This window comes from Lepisosteus platostomus, chromosome 17 (assembly GCF_059453375.1).
Source record: "Lepisosteus platostomus isolate fLepPlt1 chromosome 17, fLepPlt1.hap1, whole genome shotgun sequence".
Lineage (NCBI taxonomy): Eukaryota > Metazoa > Chordata > Actinopteri > Semionotiformes > Lepisosteidae > Lepisosteus > Lepisosteus platostomus.
The window spans coordinates 8,274,626-8,287,846 of NC_142627.1; the positions used below are offsets into that span (position 1 = coordinate 8,274,626).

At 38.0% G+C, this 13,221-nt stretch overlaps 1 protein-coding gene across 1 annotated transcript in view; it reads right to left on the bottom strand.

Moving 5' to 3' along the window:
• LOC148646059 (tau-tubulin kinase 1-like) overlaps positions 1 to 13,221 on the bottom strand; it is a 54,244-nt gene that overhangs the window by 29,941 nt on the left and 11,082 nt on the right. Inside the window, exons 4-6 of the mRNA XM_088609683.1 lie at positions 9,637 to 9,710; positions 7,277 to 7,417; positions 5,512 to 5,616 (exon numbers count right to left, since the gene is read on the bottom strand). Coding sequence (XP_088465809.1) covers positions 5,512 to 5,616; positions 7,277 to 7,417; positions 9,637 to 9,710 — 320 coding nt within the window. The remainder of the gene's footprint in view (positions 1 to 5,511; positions 5,617 to 7,276; positions 7,418 to 9,636; positions 9,711 to 13,221) is intronic.

A 13,221-nucleotide genomic window follows, 5' to 3' on the forward strand; every position in this document is an offset into this window, starting at 1 on the left:
TAAGCCATGTCTCTTAAGTGAATTCAGACCAAGAAGTATTCAAATAAAATGATGAAAAACGGGTATTTTCCGTGCAGTCTAATGGAATCCAAAAGCATCATAGTTCCGCCCCATTTTATTTTCTGCAGAGATATACTGCACAAGTGTTGCTATAGTAACTAATGCTACATTCTATTGCTAATCACCACTGGTGCCAAATGTTCCACACAGAAAATGCAGTGAAATAATGCAGAGCTTTATGCTGCACAAAAATTGAGGAACCTAATACGGGTTATGCAAGCATCAGATTGACGCTCCATTGCAGACTGGGCGATGGACAGTGGAAACACTTTGCTGGACATCGAAAATCATGTCAGACCCAGGTTAAAGACCAACCTCAACCCGCCCACCGGTGGCAATTTAGAAACTGGTACTTGCTGGTGAGATACCACAGGTCAGAAGCAGGAAGCCTCTGGCAAACAAGTCATCATCAAGCACAGAATGGCAGCTCGCAGATGGGTGAAATGAATTAAATTTTGGTTGGATGAACTGAACACGGTTAGCTCTCAACCCCGATAATTAGTGCATTTGCCAATGCCCATCAATTGACCATACAGTATATAGGCTTCACCAGTAAAAATGTCTCTAATATAAAAATATTTTAAAAATTTAATATTCCAAACATGTTTTATTAATTTGCAGTGGGTTGCCTGCACAAGATGAGAAAGTAGAGCCTGTAGTTTAAAATCTCTCCCCTCTTTGCCTTCAGTGTCATTTATACTATTTGACGAAGGTCATTTTCCACTGAATGATTTGCCACTTCCTCAGTTTATCATGGCTTGAGAACACTGCTGCAGTGCAGGACGAATCACTAGAGGCTTGCATTCCTAATCAATGAAGAGCAGCTGAGTCAGCTACAAGAAACACACACACACACACACAAAAACCCTGTACATCACCCACTGAATCAAACATTCATCTCACAACGCTGATCTCAGAAGAAAATGTAAAATGATTGAGATGAAGACACTGATATCACCAAGACTTAGACAGCAAGTATTCATAAGTATTGTAAAATAAGCAACATAACAAATGCATGGCAAAGGAACTATAAATATTCATTTCCTATTATACTAGCTTCAGGTAATATTGTGTGTGTTTAACACTACAAAAATGTGGTAGTGTAGTGTAGTGGATAAGCCTTTGGAACTGACAGACCCTGGTGCAAAAACTGCTGTTGGACCTTGAGTGTTGTACTGTACAGTACTCCAGTTAGTCCACCTATCTTTATAAGAGGGGACCAGAACTATTGGGGGTTAATCCCACCCAGGTAGGGAGTCACATGCTCCCGAGTCCACGCTACAGAAACCAGGATGAGCTCTGGACTAATGAGCCAGTGACCCTGGTCTGGACCTTTTTTAAAGAATGAAAAGCCTAATAAGTGAATAAGTGGAAATTAATAATTCAGGGTGATACACTAGAAGATAAGTTCACTTTATTGGCCACATACAATTTCTTGCATTAGGAATGATCTTTTCGCATACCCCAGCTTGCTCTCCATGAGATACACAGACAGGGAGAGAAGCGGCCCAACAGAGTAGGATTTCTCTGCCAGCTGCGGGATACGAACCGGCAACCTTCCAGCCACGGGCGCAGATCCTGAGCCACAGAGCCACCGTTCCGCCCACACTCACACCTACTTGGGAAATTACTGTAGTTGGAAATACAACCATTTTTTTTCAACATTCAGATACACACCACACAGTTTGGAATCAGTTGTGTATTTTGGTCACAGGAGGAGGTGCCGACAGGCTGCTCCAATCTGACCGTCCATCAACGTTTGACACACTACAGGCTCGGCAGCAACATACAGGAGGTTCAGTTCAGAATGGAGGAAAGAGGTGCGTCCCTCTCTGACATCGCTGAGAGCCTACAGGTACCCAGGCTCTGAGAGGACCCTGCCTGACCAATATCAGCCCTGCCTCCCCTGCTGCTGAGCTGAATCCCAGGCTCAGTTGCTTAGTAACAAGACCCAGGCAACATCCAGATCTCAGATCTCAACCCGCTCTCCGACAAAGTACAACACACAAGAGATAATGCTACTTGTTTCCATTATCTGTCATAACATGGCACAACACATTTTTATTCTGACAGATGCCACATTTATTTTTTCTTGCTTACAACACTCTGAGTGCTTCTCAATTGCAACCACACCAAGTATGAAGAATTATCACTAGGATACCTTCTTAATGTAAGAGAGCTGTTACAAACTGAACACCAAACTAGAATGGCAAAGTGAGAGGGACATTTCCATTTTTATTTTGCGACCAATCACATTTACATAATAAGATGCATTTTCAAATCTTTGACTGTTCCCTTCATTGAGTTACATGTGAAATGCTTTACAGTTGAAATTCCAAAACCACCTTGTGAATAGCTTGGCGAAAATTAAGGAGAATTCTTGAATGCACATGCTTACATATGCTATCATAATGTCCTGATTGAACTGCCTTCTGCCACCAGTACCATCAAGAGAATGTGAATTTGTTCCATTAGGGGAACAGACAGATTGTAAAACAATAGAATAAATATGAAAACACAATTGACTCAGCCAATCCGAGTATAGACCAAATTTTGAAACTGTAAACACAGTATTGTTTAAGATAACACATAATGCTATGATATACACCACAAAAATCCATATTCCCTACTGATATCAAAGCAAGAGCCAATTGGAAACAAGCCAAAAAAAATCCATATTTCATCTCAAATAGGATTAGAGAAAAACAGTTTTAAAAAACTGTTTTTGCATACATACAAATGTCATTTATTTCTATTTCTTAACATCACCATAAAAAAAAAATCGGAACTTAATCCAACATTAAACCAGCACATTTGTTTGCAAAGAAAATGTAACTGCACAACAGAAGTAAGAATGATTATGATTATATCTCCAAACATACAGTCCCCTTGATCAGATGCTTAAATTAAGACAATTATGATTGCATGAGGACAAACTGTGGTCATTCATTAGTATTACACTATTAAATAATTTGCCTGATGCTTTGATCCAAAGTTGTTGACATTTCATTGAATTTGCAGTGTATCGGTTGACCGTTAGGGAAATAAGGACTCTACTACTCTACTTTCCTAATAAAATAAATTTCAAAATACAGCATCTGCAAGTGTTCATTGGGAATTACTATAGAAAACAATTAACAATTTTTTTTACTGCATCTGAGATATAAAAACGAGGAAAAACAAATCACAATCAATGTATCGTTAATGGATCTGCACTGGAAATTCACTATCTGACTGATTATCTCAAGCAGTTCTCATCCAAAGTGCTCATTATCTTTATGATTCAAGTCAGAATCATCTAATCATTTTTCATCAAGAAACACTGTGTCTTCTTTGGGTGTTTTGATCAATAACCTTTTTGAAAACCTTTCAATTTTGACCAAGTTCCAACTCAGAACATGGAGTAATTTATGTATAGTGCAAATTCATTTACAGTCTTGAAGAAACAAGAAGTCCTTTCTGATAATTAAACTGATGGCATAATTAAATACTTGTTTAGCAAACATGATTTCCGTTCACCACTTGCAAGAATAATTACACTTCTGTCTCAATGTATGATACGGTAGCTTGTTAAAACAGTTTTTCCTGCATGACTGAGCACTCAAAGCTAACAAATCAATTGGTCAAGGGATTCGTATCTTTTTTCAGCTCGGTTTAGCAAAACCACTAGGGTGGATGAAAACAGAATATGGTTCTGATGCTTTAAAAGGTCAGCGGAAATGAATGTCACTAACTCAGACTTTACTTTGTTCCCTGAGTAGGTCCTTTCTTTCTATCAAAAACAATGACACTGGTGCCCTGTGTGATCGTTCTTAGGTTCTGGTAAAATGGAGTGAGACTGACACACACAAAATGTTGCAGAAAAAATGGATTAGTGGGCTAGTGCCTGCTTTCCTAGCTCACCCACAGTACTGTCTTATCACCAAGGACAATGTGATGAGGGGCTGTGTTAGACCATTGTCACAAGCCCTTTGTGGCCTGTCACAGGACGTTTGCACAGTATATAGTTTTATAAGTATCAATTGCTATGTTATTTCTGTATGATATATATATTTTTGTCTTTTACCTGTTGTGGATTCACAATGTCTTGCACCGATCTGTTCCTTCATCTTGTGTCAGGTTACAGAGCTTGTAGACCCATCCCTTTAAATGGAGGTTCACCTATCTATCAAGAGGACCGGGGGTGGGGCTTATATTATATAACCAGGACTTGGCGGTATAATGTTTTTGGTTGGGTTTTTTCCCATCATGGTGTTTTTCTTTTTGCACTTTTTGGTTTGGTTTCTTTTAATAAACCTGCACTTCCTTTGGTCCTTCTCTGATGGTACGGTGTTTTTTTTTTATTTAGCGGACTTACTTATACCGGGTAGTTAGTCACAGGCAACAACACACACAACTGTTTTTCAAGACAGACACTGTCATTAAACAACCAGTCATTATAAAACTAGACGCCCTATGAGACTAAACCACACACGAGACCTATTGCTGTTGCGTAATAAGACTATAGCACGTCTTTCTCTATGAAACTAATAAATAATAGCTGCAATTTGTTACTAACTGATCTGGATCTGGACTAACTTCCAGATGGAAGAATTCAACGTACAGACTGTAAAGAGAACTGCGTAATATCCTCCTTACAAGAAACATTCGAATTTGCCATATGTTGCCGAGGATGCTGTACAGCTGAGTTAGTTATACTAACTCTCAGTACAACACACTTTCCAGTTTCTATACATTTATAATGTTTTTCTAAAACATCAGAACATTGGGAAACAAATAGAGCTGCAATGCATTTTTTGCCTCCAGTTATTCTGCAAATAAAGTGCACATTGCTCATTAAAGCTAGTGAAGTCAAAAATGTTTTCATGTGATATACATTAAGGATTTATGTTTGCCATTAGTAACTCATCATGAGTGTAATATGGCTTAGGTTTTCCTCTTGAAAATTGGGTAGTCAGGAAAATGAGAAGTCTCTTTAAATCCTAGTAATCAGATTACATACCTAACTCAGATCAGAAGAAAGCAGTTTGTCTAACACTTCTATTAATTACAGACAAATTGTCTTTCAGACACAACACAACATATTTTTTGACAAATACACATTTTCTCAAACCAGATTAATCCATTTCTTTAATATTCACAGCTAAAAACTTTCAACATTCAATTTCAGTTCCTAAACTACAATAGCTTCTTAATAGTTTTTTTTTATGGCACAAGTTTTTGCACACACTTTTTGAAATTACTCCTAAACCAAAAGCAAGTTCTATGGTGAAGTGGTGTGATTTCAAAGCTCTGAATTCCTGTAACTGTGCTTGAATCATTTTTTATATTATCTGGTACTAAATCCATGAGAAAGCTAAGGCAATGTGACGTGAGCCAACTCAATAGTAAAAATGAAAATAGCACGTTATACAGCTAGCAAGAGCCACGACTGAAACAGCAGTTACTTACAGGTCTGACTTCTCCATTAGTGTTGGTGTATTGTCGTGCAAGACCAAAGTCTAACATGTAGCATTTTCTGTATGTTGAGGGGAGCCGTCCCATTGCAAAGTTAGACTGGAAAAGAGAAGACAATCCATTCAGCACAGCAAGAGCTCTCATCAATCAAACACTCAACAAATCTCATATTAATTAAGGAATTGATTTGAGAGAATCTTAATCATTCCAATAATACATTCCTCATAAATCCACATATCCAAAGAAAGGCATTTATAATGGTAAAGAAAATAACAATTTCTCAATTTCTCATGCAGGAGCAACATATATTGAGATAAAGACAGCTTGAGAAAAAGATATTCTGCATGCATTCTTTGGAAAATGTTTTTATGTAATGTTTTTCAATTAACAAAAGCAGACAGTGTGTCTTTCACTGGTACACAGTAATGTCCTGGTCAATCATAGAAATGTAAACACCTTTGCTGTCTTGGGAATTTTTGGTCAAAATTAGTATCTTGAAAAGCACTATACAGCCTTTCCTACTGATTGCCTGACTGATCCAGAGGTTCTAGCGATGTGTGTACAGTATGTGACAGCATGAAGAATCAAAGCAGCGTGGACCCTAGGAGATAGTGAGTAAACGGACCCCAGGATATCTGTCCCACAGCAGCAGGGAACACAGACAAGAAATAAGCAATTTAAAAAACACTACAGCTCGTTTAATGCTAGGGTACAACCATGATGGCTAAACTCAAAAATCTAATACACTGGTAGTGCTGCATCTGTATAATGATATAATGCATTTTGACATTTTAGGCATCTCATAAACCTAAATTATACAATAGATATAATATAATTAGATCTTTCGGTAACATTAACATTCCTCTCGAAAATTATTGAAAAACATTGCTTTAAGGTAGGTACTGCAGTAGAATTCCCTTTTTTCTAAGCATAAGAGCCAAGATCAGCAGAATGCCTGTTTTTAAACAGACACCAAGTGTCTTGCCTGGACTTTCTGCATTGCAGGAAACTGATTTAAACCTAAACCTCCCTGTTGATAATGTGGGTCAGGATTAATCCTAGCCTGAATCTAAGGCTGAGCTCCTATCAGAAATGCTAAGATTCAGTACAACATTTTATACAGACTCTATTATACCGTAGAAAAATTGAAAAAGATGAAGTGGCATAATACAGGAATGTGTTCCAAATGTAACGCACATAAAGGATCATTATTGCACTTATGGTATTGTCAGCACATACAGTCATTCTGGACCTCCACAGTGGGGAAAGCTCTCAGGCACCTACATATCTCAATTCCACTTACTCCCATTCCATGTAACCTTGGTGATTTATCAAAGGTTAAAGTAGCAATTCAATCTAAAAATACTTTTTTGACTCTCTGTATTATCGCTTAAAAAAATAATATTGCGAAAACGGATGGACAGTACAGGACCGTTGTACAAAGAATGGATTAAAGAGGCTGTATCACAAGTTAAATCTGAAAAGGTTTCAGATCATTTACAGGGGAAACTTAATAAGTATAGGGATGTTTGGGGTCCATTAGAGACATACTTGAATGGCACTGGATGTTAAGAATATTAGTAGGAAGTTTTTGAGTTAATTTTCTTTTGTGAATGTAAGTTTTTTTTTTTGTTATTGTCTAATAAGAACAAAAATGAGAGTGCAAAAAAATAAAAAAATAAAGAAGTCCTCCAAAGTTGGGGGGGTGGAGGTGGGTTAAAAAAAAAGAAGAAATGCTTAGATTAAGGAAGGTACATACAGGCTTGATATCCCTGTGCAGGAACCCGACAGAGTGAATGGCTTCTATTGATTCTAAGATCTGCTTTCCTAAGCGCAGGGTTGTGCTCATTGTGAAGGTCCCGCGTGGCTGACTTCTTCTGAGGTCGGCAAGGTTTCTTCCCTGGGAAACCAAAAAAAAACACGATTCGATTAAACACTGGCAAAACTGTGGTTGACTCCTCGGCTGCTTTGGAGTGTGGCAATTTTCCCACAGATGTCTGGGGCGCAGTGTCTGGGTATCCCTACCCTACCGAATCCCCCTTTTCACACACAACTCAGGACAGCGATTGTGTTATTCCAAACACTAACTCGGAACAACGTCAGGTGCAATGCGGTCATGATTATTTGGGATTATGCGTTTAATTTGGGAATTAATTAACATGTTTACATTTATAGTTATTTAAACATGATCATAGGCTAATCAAGGCAATCAAACTTGCCTTTTAGGATTTTTGGAAATCAATCAAATTTTGCAAAACAACCCCACCCCCACCCCCCCCCCCAAAATCGCAAAACAATTCTGAAGACAAAATACCTTGCCATTTTAAAATGAAGTGTTTCACATTCTTGTAGAAGTTAAATGCGCTTTTGTATAATATGCAAGGTGTGTTTAGAAATTCCACCATTCTCTTTAAATGCTGAGCCAAATTATCCTCAATGTTGTGACGGTAATTGACGTGAAACATAGGGGTCCTCTGGAAATGTATAACTGTGTTACAAATTAAAACTCTATGTAAAAAATTCAAGCATGATACAGTACATACAGTATATGAAAGATGAGGTAACAGCACATGCCTTTCCTTACTTTTTCTTTAAAAGGCAAGATTAATTTTTACATTTCCACTCTAATTTAGCTTTGGCGTTACACACATCTTGGCACAGAATCCTGCTACAAATAGAGTTCTCTGCATTTGGTGGCAGGCAATTGAATTTTGAAGAGAAACATTGCATAACTCTCTGACAGGTTCTTCCTCTAAATTCAATCTTACTCTTAGTCTCAGATACTATTATTCATTAAAATAAGAGAGTGTTTAGCATTAGTCATTCATTGCAGGTGCCTAGGTGTCTAGCGTATATCATTGTAGATGTCTATTAAAAATTAGCAACAAGTCAGCAATTTACTAAATTTATATATGGTATAGTAGAAGATACAGTGTGTAAAGAGTAGCTAATACTACCAAGTATAACCAAATTTGAACACTGATGACCTGCATTCTTCAAAAACCTTCACCACCACATTAATAATTGAAGGAGATATTGGTTCTACTGCATTTCTAGACTATTGAAAGTAACTAGACTAAAAGCAAATCTTCCGAGTATTTTACAGAGTAGACTTATTGAATTGTAATAGAAACAAACCAAAATATGTGGCAAAATCATTTTGTTCAACTGAAACTTTCTTTCACAAAACTAAATATTCTGTACAGCACAACTGTTACTGGTGAAATGAGTTTGGCTGCACAAATGTTTCTACAGTTTAGAGTACAAATCTGACTCCTTGGATTGTTTTACTAGCAGTTTTTCCGATAGTTCATTGCCACTTCTACTCCATACCTTTGTCTGGAAAATTTCAGCACTAAATTGCTAGGAAGTTGCTTTTGAAGAGCACTCCTACAGGATATGGCTCGCGGCCGATTCAATTTTGTTCTGGATTTACCCACAGCTGTGAGCTGTTTGCCTTCCCACGTCAGCTCGTGTTACATGGCCAGTTAAGCAGGTAGCAAGAGAACACTTTGGTTAGCATATTGATGCACGGTCATGTATAATTAAAAAGCCCGTTTGCTGGCTATCGGTGAGATTTAATGGAGTTGCCGGCTTCTTATGTTCAGTAAATTGGTTTGGAGAAAGGAAGTTGTTCCAATCGGAGCAGGGCGAGTGATGATTAATCAGCCTGCTGTTCTCTTTGCTGAGGAATCCTTGGTCAGAACATGCCAAATCTGTCTAAATTACAGCTCTCCCATCAGCACTACTTTCTGCAGAGATACTGAAATTAGTTCCTGTTTCAAGCAGCTCCCTTAATATGCCCTTCCTCAATGCAGAAGGCTTGGCTACAGTGCTGTACAATTAATCTTTGTGGAGATTCAGCCGGCATCAGCCTGATGTCAACCATAACCTGTACAAAACTCTATTTTTTCCCCGAACATCAGCGACAGTGCTCAAACACAGTCGAACAATCTGTGTTCTGGGCATCTGAGTCTTGTGACAGTCCTACAGTTAAAACTGTATACTGTATGCAGAGATTGCAAAAAAGGATATTCTAATACTTATGGATCCTCTAATGCTCTAGTAACTGATATTAACACTCTTTAGTGTGAACTTTGTTCAGGGAAGACCACTCACCTGAAGTTGCATGACCACATAGTTGAACTTTTCATTTCTTCCACATCCAACAAACTTACAAACATGGTCTTTTCCTGAACACATAACACAAAAAGAATAAACAATATGAAGATTTAATTGTGTTTTTACTACATGGAATTAAGCCAGACATATAACATGATGTCTTATATATATAACTATATAACTACATATGTCTTATATAACTAGTGTAGTTTATATAACAGTTTAAGAGAACTTTATATATGAAGCATTAATTAACATGGGTATAGAACCCCTGGTATTCAGAGGATCCTAATAGAGACAAAAATAAATGAGATGAGAGAACAAGAAATCCCCATGGATAAAACATCAAAGGAATGTATAGGCTACCATCATAAACTATAATAAATCACAAGATTGTAAATGTTAAGCTTAAAACATCTCATTGTAATTAGTGAGATTTCAATACATCTGTGACTGCGTACTGTAATGAAATTCAGGATCTCACATGTGAGTTTCAAATCAAATGCAATCAAGAGAGTAAAAGCAACACCTTCAAAGATGCAATGAAAGAAACCAAACATCACAAAATCTGTACAGGATTACCGGCAGCCTGCTTGTTCAGTTCTCACCACACCACTTAAACAACATCAGTGTAGTCAGTATGAAGTATTTGTGTTTGATTTATTTTAGCTGAGAAATACATAGGCCTTAATAAAATATGTTCTTCTGTCTCCGTTTACTCTCTGGGATATATTAAGGACAGCTGTCTGGCAGATCAGAAGATTATGCTCTAGTGTGGGGCTGATAAATGTTTGCTCGTCACTATAAAACCACCAAAAATGACAAAATAAGCTTTGTGTAGTAAAGACTGGATGAACCAGCTATTTGACTTTAATCACATTAGGTACAGTCCAGCCTACAGTTTGATGAAACGGGTACTTATTTTATTTAATTGGCTGTACTAAAGTGCAAATTTAAAAAAGAGATGCCTTTACAAAAACGCAAGTACGCCCTCAGCTGGTAGGTTTGGGGAACAGCATAAAGCTATCTGTCACACGGCCCAGAAAACATTCGAGGGCTAATAGGCTGAATAAGCCCACATACCACAAACTAAGGGATCTCACTGTGGCTCCAGTCTTAAAGGTGTTTATTATTGAAGAGCTTGAGCTTGAAATTTCTTCCTCCCCACTTCGACAAATTCAGCACGACCATTTCACAAAAGCGGTTTTGTTTTTCTGTGCTGCCGGAATTTAGAAAGGCAGATCCCAAATTCTAATTCTTATCTATTTGTATGAAAAAGACCAAAAGGATACAAAGTGGCCAGATGTGCAAGGCTCCTGTCTGCCATGGGCCGGTTTGCGATCATGACTTATTTACCCAATGGCCTGCACAGTGCATAGGTAACAGTATTCAAGGTGATAAGGAGCAGCTGTAATCTGTGTGTAAGTCATTTTCAACAGGTTGGCATGAAAAAAAATGACATCAGCATTGGTGCCTGCAGAGATCTGAAATTCTGTACAGCCGAAAAACAAAAGTGGCCAGCTGCCACACTTTATACTGAACACAGCTTCAGGGGGTGTATACCACCAGCCTTTCACAAATGCAAAACTTAAAAACACTGCAAATATCACATGCTTTGCAGTTTAGGAAAGGAAGGTCTTGCTTAACTAACATGTTAGAATTCTTTGAATAAACAAAGCAGTAATGGATACAGAGTATAACATTTGATAAAACTCCTTATAAAAGATTAATTCTAAAACTTCAGGCAATAGGCATTCAAGGTAATGGAACATGTAATAGGTTTATTCCATGCTGAAAAGAGAAGAAAGAAAACACAACGTTTCGGCTTCACACCCGAAGAAGGCTCCACGGCCGAAACGTTGCGTTTTCTTTCTTCTCTTTTCAGCATTTAAAAAACCTATTACTTGGTTCCTTTGCAGCCTATGCATGCTGACGCAGCTACCCACCTGAACTAATGCAAGGTAATGTGTGTGTATGTGGATTGACAACAGGTTAGTGGAAAGAAAACAGTACAGAGAAGGCAAATATTGGAGTACCACAGGCATCTGTATTAAGGCCAGTACTCTTCCGAGTTTATACAAATTATTTAATTTCTGGTATATTTAGCAAATTAGTAAAATGGGCATTTGATAACCTGACAGAAAACAAGGTGAAACTGCATCTTATTCATTCAATATTGGCATCATTGGCACCTTTAAATTGCGGTAACACTGCACAGTTGATTTTAGCATTGCACCCAAATGCAAACTAACCACTTCAGTGTTCGGCACTGGATAGGTTACATAAAAAATAAAAAGAGAAACCTAGGACAGGAGGGTTTTTCTATGTCTCAGAAGCTAGGCACGCAAACTTTCAGGCTGATTAAACACTTCAGCTAGGATGTGTTCATGCCCGGCAGTAACACGAAAGTATCTCCAGGCTATGAACCGGAACAAATGTATCTGACAGGCAAAGCTATAACTTTGAGCCCTATATCTACAATAAACTGCTGGAGAGGTCATAATCACTGCATATTTTAATGCGATCTGCTATTGCTTGTTCAATGCAGGGCACACTAATTTTAGGGAGCTCAGCTGAAGTGCAAGAATTTATCTTCAACAGTTTATGGCCGGAGTAAACGACATCAGAGATCCCCCAGTAGATTGTACAGTCTAGTTCATCTGAGCCTTAATTTTTTTAATTGGGCTATTTTTCTATTTAATAGAACTGTAGCTTTTTCTGTCTGCTCTTTAGCAGTTGATTGCGTAAAGATGCTCATGAATGCAGTGACTCTGGAGTATATACATTAAGGGCATATGCTCCTGATTTCAGGAACATGCACAAGGTAATGCTCAGCACTCTGTTCCCCATGGCTGTCCACTGAGCTACACATGGATACTGCAGAAATGTTACTAAATAAAGAACACACTGAAAATGGAAACGGTTTACAGACGTCTTAAAAATTATTTTGAAAACCAACCTAAAAGCAGGCTCTTGAGAAATTTACTTCTCAGAAATGTAGGTTTAAATCAAAGAGTATAAATGTGATTCATACCAGCCGTCTCCTGCATCAAATAAATTGATGAAATAGATGACTGATGATACATATTAAGATTCAGTGTTTAACAAGTGATTATAAAGGGAAGCTAACTTTATGTATACAACAAAATTACTCAAAATGATTATTTAAAGCATTGTGTTTATTGTAACCAACAGGTTTGGAACACCCATGTTTCACATTTGCTCAATCACAATGCACACAAGGTTAATGCCTCTGGAGAAAACGTGCTACCCACTCTGTAGGCTAAAGTGACAATCAGAAGCTGCAGTACAGTCTGGAAGAAGATCTGTCATTGCAATCAGACCTCTACGCTGTTTTGCTGCCCTGCAATTTTGCCACAGTAGCTTCTGAGTTCTTTATTTTCACCTCCATTTATCTGGGTCAAGCTGACCAGCAGATCTGCAAACACTCTGTTTCATCCTGAGTCCACCTCATCTCAAGTATCAATAGACTGGGGAGATTAGACAGACACACATCCGGGCAAATGAGCTCACATCTTCCATAACAGGAATCCCCAGAGGACCCATTCAGAGACCAGAAGC